This window comes from Corythoichthys intestinalis, chromosome 19 (genome assembly GCF_030265065.1).
Source record: "Corythoichthys intestinalis isolate RoL2023-P3 chromosome 19, ASM3026506v1, whole genome shotgun sequence".
Lineage (NCBI taxonomy): Eukaryota > Metazoa > Chordata > Actinopteri > Syngnathiformes > Syngnathidae > Corythoichthys > Corythoichthys intestinalis.
In genome coordinates, this window is record NC_080413.1 from 25973076 (window position 1) to 25980496 (window position 7421).

The window sequence follows — 7421 nt, forward strand, 5'->3', positions numbered from 1 at the left end:
TCAACCTGCACCACTGATTCTGAATATCTTGGACACATTATATTGATAGTGTTTCACACAGAGGGTCAAATCTGATTGAGCAAAACCACCTTTGATATGCAGATACTGTAGATGTACGAGTTGTGCAACCAAGAGAAGTGCTACCAAATGAAGATAATTGACAGTTGGAACTACATTAATACAATTTCCCTAAACATGTTAGAATTTAGGTTGTAAATGTAGGTGATAGTGTCTCTCCACTGTTATAAAGTGCATCTTTGTCAGAGGTAACAAACACTAACGTTTCCATAGATGCCCAGTTGGGGTCGCTAAAATTCTATATTTGTGTGCCAAAAACATTCCCACAATCCCTACACACCAGCGGTGGATGCATTTGAATGGTTCAAAAACTTCAGAGAAACGACAGCCAACGTTCAAGAAGTGCTGGCCTAGTTCAGAGTAACCTGTTTTTCACGTTCTGGATTGGCACATCTCAAGGAAATACTTGACAATTGACAAAATGCTCCGGTTAGTGTTTAATAGCAGTATTTGTCTTGCTTTTGGTTCGAAAGTGCTGTTTGCGATACTTACGTTGCGAGGCTAAGCGGCTAGTTTGCTCACACTTAGCAACCTTGCTAAGTTGTGTGTTTGTTGGTTTAGCTCAATGCTAACAGATGACCAAGTTATTAAATGTAAATATACTGACAAGTTGGAGGACGTTACTCATTGGAGTGTTGTGAATGATATTTTAAATATCAGCTACAGTGATTATTTTCTCAGCGTGGTTGGGGAAAATATGTTACTGTAAAGAGGGCACTTGTTTCGCTAGTACAGCTAATGCTAATATCACCAACAGTTAACCCATTCTATTTGCTTTAGACATGTTTTGTCGGAAACCTTTCCCCCCCTAATCTAAATAGGTAAAGCTAAATACTAGTTGTAACTTGAATCCATTGGAAAACACATATGATTATCCATAATTTCATATTTGACGCATTCTCCCTGTACTTGTTTTTCCCTTTCTGGATAGTCTACCGAAGTTGTGACGAGTGATATGTTTGTCTATCGAAGGCAATTCTCGAAGGTCAAGAAGAAAAATCCCAATGGCCTCTTGTGATTTCACCTGCATCTTTCAAAGACCATGAAGCAGGTATGGAGCGCGCATTCTAGTAGCAATGGCTTATTGTGTAAACACTGAGGTTGTTTAGGCATTCCTGGTGACTGTATTGTAGTGCAGTGCTATTGTTGCGGTAGAGACATGGCAATAGTGGCCCTCATCCCCTATCCTTCTGTTTTAGGTGGATATTAGAAATAAGGCCGAATTAGATAAGAAAGGGTAAGTCTTTGCTCCATGTCTATAGGGCTGTGTCACATACTGTGATATGAAAAGGTATCTGAACCTTTTGGAGTTTCTCACATTTCTGCATAAACCCACAGACAAATGTGATCTAATCTTTGTCAAAATCGAACAGATGAAAAAACAGTGCTTTAACTAAAACTACCCAAACATTTATAGGTTTTCATATTTTAATGAGGATAGTATGCAAACAATGACAGAAGGGGGGAAAATAAGTGAGTAAACCATCACATTTAATATTTTGTGGTCCCCCCTTTGGCAGCAATAATTTCAACCAGACGCTTTGTGTAGCTGCAGATCAGAACTAACCTTGGCCCATTCTTCTCTACAAACTGCTGTAGTTCAGATTCCTGGGATGTCTGGCATGAATCACTGTCTTACGGTCATGCCACAGAATCTCAATGGAGTTCAAGTCTGGACATTGAACGTGTATTTTGTTCTGCTGAAACCATTCTGAAGTTGATTTCATTCTGTGTTTTGGATCATTGTCTTGTTGCAGCATCCATCCTCTTTTTAGCTTCAAATGTCTGACAGATGGCCTCAGGTTTTCCTGCAAAACATCCTGATAAACTTTTGAATTCATTCTTCCATTAATGACTGCAAGTTGCCCCGGCCCTGACTAAGCAAAACAGCCCCAAAAAATGATGCTCCCTCCACCATGCTTCACAGTGCGGATGAGGGGTTGATGTTGGTGAGCTTTTCCATTTTTCCTCCACACATGACGTTGTGTGGTACTCCCAAAAAATTCAACTTTGGTTTCATCGGTCCATAAAATATTTTGCCCAAACTTCTGTGGAGTGTCCAAGTGCTTTTTTGCAAACATTAAACGAGCAACAATGTTTTTTTTTTTTTTAGATAGCAGTGGCTTCCCCCGTGGAGTCCTCCCATGAACACCATTCTTGGCCATAGTTTTACATATAGTTGATGTGTGCTGTGCACAGAGATTTTGGACTGTGCTAGTGATTTCTGCAAGTCTTTGGCAGACACTCTAGGGTTCTTTGTTACCTCTCTTGGTATTCTGCGCTGAACTCTTGGTGTCATCTTTGATGAGGCCACCTCCATTTGTAGACAACTTCTCTGTCGATTGATGAACATCCAGACTTTTAGAGATGGTTTTGTATCCTTTCCCAGCTTTGTACAAATCAACAATCCTTGATCGCAGGTGTTCAGACAGCTCTTTTGACCGAGCCATGATGCATATAAGACAATGCTTCTCATCAAGACAATTCTTACAGGTGGGTGTTTTAAAGTGGGCAGGGCAGCTTTAAAGCACTCCTCAGTGATTGCGCACACACCTGACTTTGTCTCCTTAGGCATATGTTCCCTTACTTATTTTTTCCCCCTTCTGTCATTGTTTGTGTGCTATCCTCATTAAAATATGAAAACCTATAAATGTTTGGGTGGTTTTAGTTAAAGCATTTTTTCATCTGTGTGATTTTTAAAAAGATCAGATTACATTTGATGGTGATTTTATGCAGAAATGTGAGAAATTCCAAAAGGTTCAGATACTTTTTCATACCATTGTAACTTTTCCCTTTTAAGTCCCTAGACTTTTAAAACACCCCATCATAGTCTTAATTTTGTTTTTTCAATTAAAGTTAGCTTCCACATGTTTTCTCCTTTTAACAGATACCAAGTGCACTGCAGAGTACACAGTCCAGGCAAGGAAAAGAGGTCCTCTCTTTGCAAGAGGAAGTCTTCTCTATCCCAGGAGGTGGCCTTGAAGCTGCAGTGTAGAGCATCCAATGTTGATCAAACACGTAAACCTGGCATGGCCAATAAAGAAAACGAGGTGACATGCTCGGATGTGAGGGGCAATCACTACAAGCATAAGAGCAGGCCGTCTGTGAACGTCACAGAGGCCTCTAAGATGGAAGGTCCCAGCTCTAAGTACAGCGATTTTACTGAGGTCAGAATGCTTGGTAAATATTTAACTCCAGATCTTGGTGTACTTAACTAACAGCGTTTTTATATCGTTACCCCATAGTTATCAAAGGACCATGAAGCAGTGACTCACATTCTCTTTGGAAGGAACCTTCGACTTAAAGTGGCCCTCACACTTTGGCGAAGAAACCCCGTTGAATTAGTGGCTTATCTGATTGTGTACAAGATTTTATATTTTCATTACATAGTTTTTCATTGTCCCTTTTAATATCTATTAATGCTAATAGATGTTATTTAATCTGCAGAATTCAAGACACAGGAGTGCTGCTTGACCTATTACCTGTCATAACAAACAAGTGAGTATCCGTTGAGTTTCTCAGAAATTGAAATTATGCCTTGCAATGGACCCCTGAAGTTGTGGAACCAAACAGTCAACAGTTTGAAATGAATTAAGGCATCATTAGAGGTGCAACAATCAATCGATTAATCGACAACCTATCGATTAGCAAATTAATCGACAACTATAGACCCTACTCACGTGACGTCACAGCCACGCCCCCGCGCCATGATGTCCGCATACTCGCCATAGAAATGCATTAGCGCTTCGTAAATTCTTCCTATTATTGCACGTTTTACTGCTCGTCAACATTAATACTCAAAATGGTGAAGTCGTGTGTGGCGGTCGGTTGCAAAAACAGAGAAGATAGACGGAGAGACTTGAATTTTTACCGTATTCCGAGAGACACGAAGAGGAGGCCGCGATTGACTGCTGCAATTCGACGAGACAACTGGGCTCCAAACGACTACCACAGATTATGTAGTAGTCATTTTATATCTGGTAAGATGCATTTAATATATATTTAGAGGGTTTCGGGCTGACAACCACAATTAAGATCATTGCTAGGCTAATCGCCGACAACATACACGTATGTATGTAGTTAGTGCTATCGCTAAACCATATAAACATTAAAAGCCCTAGCTCCATTGACAAATGACATGAAATACATTAGACTTGACAGTGGATGTTAGCAAGAACAAAAGATTTTCAATTGAAAATTTCGTAACTCACCTTCCGAGCACAAGATTCCTGCCGAATTTTCGTGTACGAGGACGTGTTTCACCTAACCAGCAACGTAGCATTTATAAGCCTCCAAGCTCTTAAAGTTTTTCAAACTTTCGTGAGAATAGGCTGATTTTGTGTGGGTATCAGATGTCAGGCGAAGCCAGCGGGTCGAAAAACATCGATTTAGGCATCAAATACGGATCTGGCGAATGGATAAACTGAAGCTTTTCCACGTAACGCCTTTTATGCAACGGATCCAATGAGTTTACAGCGTCAGATAACACCGGGGCTTCCATGAATTGCTCTATAACTTGCTCGACTAATAGAAAACAATGAGAATAGGTCTGAAAAAGAGGTACAATATGGCGGCCGGAAACAGCGACACGCCCATTTTGTGACGTAGGTGAGTAGGGTCTATTTTGATAACCAAATAATCGTTTAGGACCTTCTTCACCTTAAACTTGTCTAAATTCTTGAAATTATAACATACATATAACTTCTCAGTTGTAAATATCAAATTTCTTCATTATATTTTTGTTAAGTCAAAGAAGGGCATTAACAAAAATCTGCTTTTACTTGGGATTTTTCAATTTTCGGACCTCTTACTGTCTAAACTAGCTTCTTAATAAGGCTGCAACAACTAATCTATTGATAAATTAGTTGCCGACGAATTTGATAACTAGTCTACAACTGTATCTATTAAGTCAGGAAGCTGTAATAAAATAGTATTTTGAAGGAAAGACATTCATTTCATGTCTAAAACAACTTCAAGGTAAATTGTGAAGTTAATTGAAAAAAGTGACTTATCAAATTGATCAATTAATTGTTTAATTAATCATCCAATTAAGCAATTATTAAAATAATCATTAGTTGCAGCTAATATCGTGTTTTCTATAATGATTCAATATGAGCTCATTTTACCGTTTCTGTGTGTGTTTAACAGCCTTCTAACTGAAACATCATATTTTTCACTTGGATGCTGTGTTGACCTCATACCCCAAGTAAAAGTGATCCTATCCAGTAAATATGAAGAGTAAGTGTTGTTCCATATCTGTGTCAGTAGTCCGACTCTCACTGATAATTATCAATCTGCTAGTTAAAGTGACTTTTAAGCAAAAAGATCAATTTTACTCACACCTGTAATTAATATTTGGCATCGTATTAAAGTAGCAAAAAATCTACTCAAATACTACTTTTGCACATCCTTTAAAATCACAGGAATTGTTGACATTTGTGTGTTATGTCCTTTTATTAGACAGATAATTGTGGGTTTACACTGGGTTCAGGCTGTCATCAGGAAGTGGTGGCCAGACCTTTCAAAAACAGAGAAACAACTGCGGGACAGTTTGGACAACAGGTGGGAGCTGCATGTTGTTCTGTACATCACACAGAAGATTAGTCTTTAGCAGATCTCAGAGCAGCTTAATATGCCGCTATTGACAAATTAAAAATACTGATACAGTAAAACTGAAGGCTATAAAGCAAATTGTTATCTCAGTATGCTGATATTGCAGGATCTTGTAATAGTACAGCCTATTCGTACTTGCCTCATAGTGTCACAACTGGACAAGCAAGACAAGACCAGCATGTTTTGACACTGCTTTTGGTTGCGAGTTGCTTTTAGGGGAAAAGGACAAAGTCAACATATCCCATTTTGGTGATTTGGGTTTTGTCTTTCTTCCTTCCCACTACAGGAACATTATAGCTTTGAAGCAACGTCTAAGGGACTTGTGGAAGGACGGATCTAGGTTATGTCTGCTTTCAGGTTCTACTGGAGATCTGGCAAAGGTGAGAAAAGCCATTGTTGTATTTGTCTTTAGTGTCGACCAAAATGTTAGCTGGCATTCATCAGACTACCGTAAGTAAAGCTGTTAATCTTGTTTAGATGGTCAAATTCAAGCTTAGTGAATGTGTCCTGCTCTGCTCATAGCTATTCTAACATTAACAAAACATTGTCATAGAGCAAAACAAATAAGTTAAATGGCTAAGTAAATACAAAACAACCAATGTCCTGTTTCAGGGCGTGTACATTGGTTGCCCATTGCTATTTAGCCTAATGTTAAAGGGACTGATATGGCTCTTTTCATCTTTATGCTGTGACTTTAAAAAGAGTTTGTCACTAGTAAACGTCCAATCCGTTGGAACTGGGAGGGCTGGCGGCTATTGCCATTTTCATTAGCTGCCAGCTGTTATGTCAAATTAATTGAATGTCTCTAACGCCATTATTGGCAAGTTACCAAAGGGTTAATAATACATATACAATTAAATTTTCTTTACGTGTAATATTGGAGAAAAACGTTCTGGTAAATAAAAAACAGAATTTCCAGACGTGCCCATCGTAAATTGTAGCAGACATTTTTTTTTTTATGTGCCAGTAGTAGCAATAATTTCTAATCTGACCAGCGAAGTAATGCTCTCTTTGTCTCAATGTTGTAGGAAATTGAAGCCTATGTTCTTCAGCTGCCCTGAGTGTTATCCATGTAGCAAGGATGTGACCACTACTGCCGGATTGCGGCTGTTTTTGTCTGGATGATGACATCTGACATACGGACTGGATCATGGTTTTGTTACTCAAAACCTCTTAACTGAAAATGAACTCGTCACTTCAAAAACTTGTTATTGTCGGTGTACACTTAAGCAGGCTTAGGAGCACATTTCTGCAGAAGAAGCACAGCAAGTGACTGCTTCACATTGAAGTCGACTGTCTCAAAAATGGAGGACAAAATGAGGCCCTCCAGGAGACCAGATATGTGTTGCCCTATATAGTGCCAAGCTTGTCTTTCATTACACGTCTTGGCACCACAGAATTCAAATGCACTTGGATTCATGAATGGCCCGCTGTTAAGATGTTTTAATCCTGCGTCCTTTGGAATCAGGAACTTGAATTCCATCAGTCTTAAGTTATGAGTGTGCAACTTGTGTCATACATGTTTGTCATTTGAACTTGATATGAAAAGTTATTTTAATCTTTTAAAATAAATTTGATTTAAAGACAATCATTGATATTTTATTTCATACGGATTATAGTTTTCGGAGAATCTCGTCCTTAACATTGATGTCATTAACATTTAACACATGGACTTTGTCGTTAATGGGAACCAAAGAAAATTTCTGTTGAAAGTTGAACAATAAAGCTTT

At 38.7% G+C, this 7421-nt stretch overlaps 1 protein-coding gene across 2 annotated transcripts; it reads left to right on the forward strand.

The window, feature by feature from the left end:
* Nucleotides 1–361: 361 nt before the first annotated feature.
* katnbl1 (katanin p80 subunit B-like 1) lies at nt 362–7283 on the forward strand. Of its 2 annotated transcripts, none has more exons than XM_057823396.1 (10): nt 362–507; nt 1010–1129; nt 1278–1315; nt 2966–3245; nt 3324–3439; nt 3526–3576; nt 5227–5316; nt 5539–5640; nt 5978–6071; nt 6720–7283. In XM_057823396.1, the coding sequence occupies exons 2-10, from the start codon at nt 1121–1123 to the stop codon at nt 6750–6752; spliced, it is 813 nt and encodes a 270-aa protein (XP_057679379.1). In that variant the 5' UTR covers nt 362–507; nt 1010–1120; the 3' UTR covers nt 6753–7283. The 2 variants fall into 2 exon arrangements, with proteins under 2 accessions (XP_057679379.1, XP_057679380.1); XM_057823397.1 differs by having other exon boundaries at nt 1051–1129.
* Nucleotides 7284–7421: the final 138 nt, after the last annotated feature.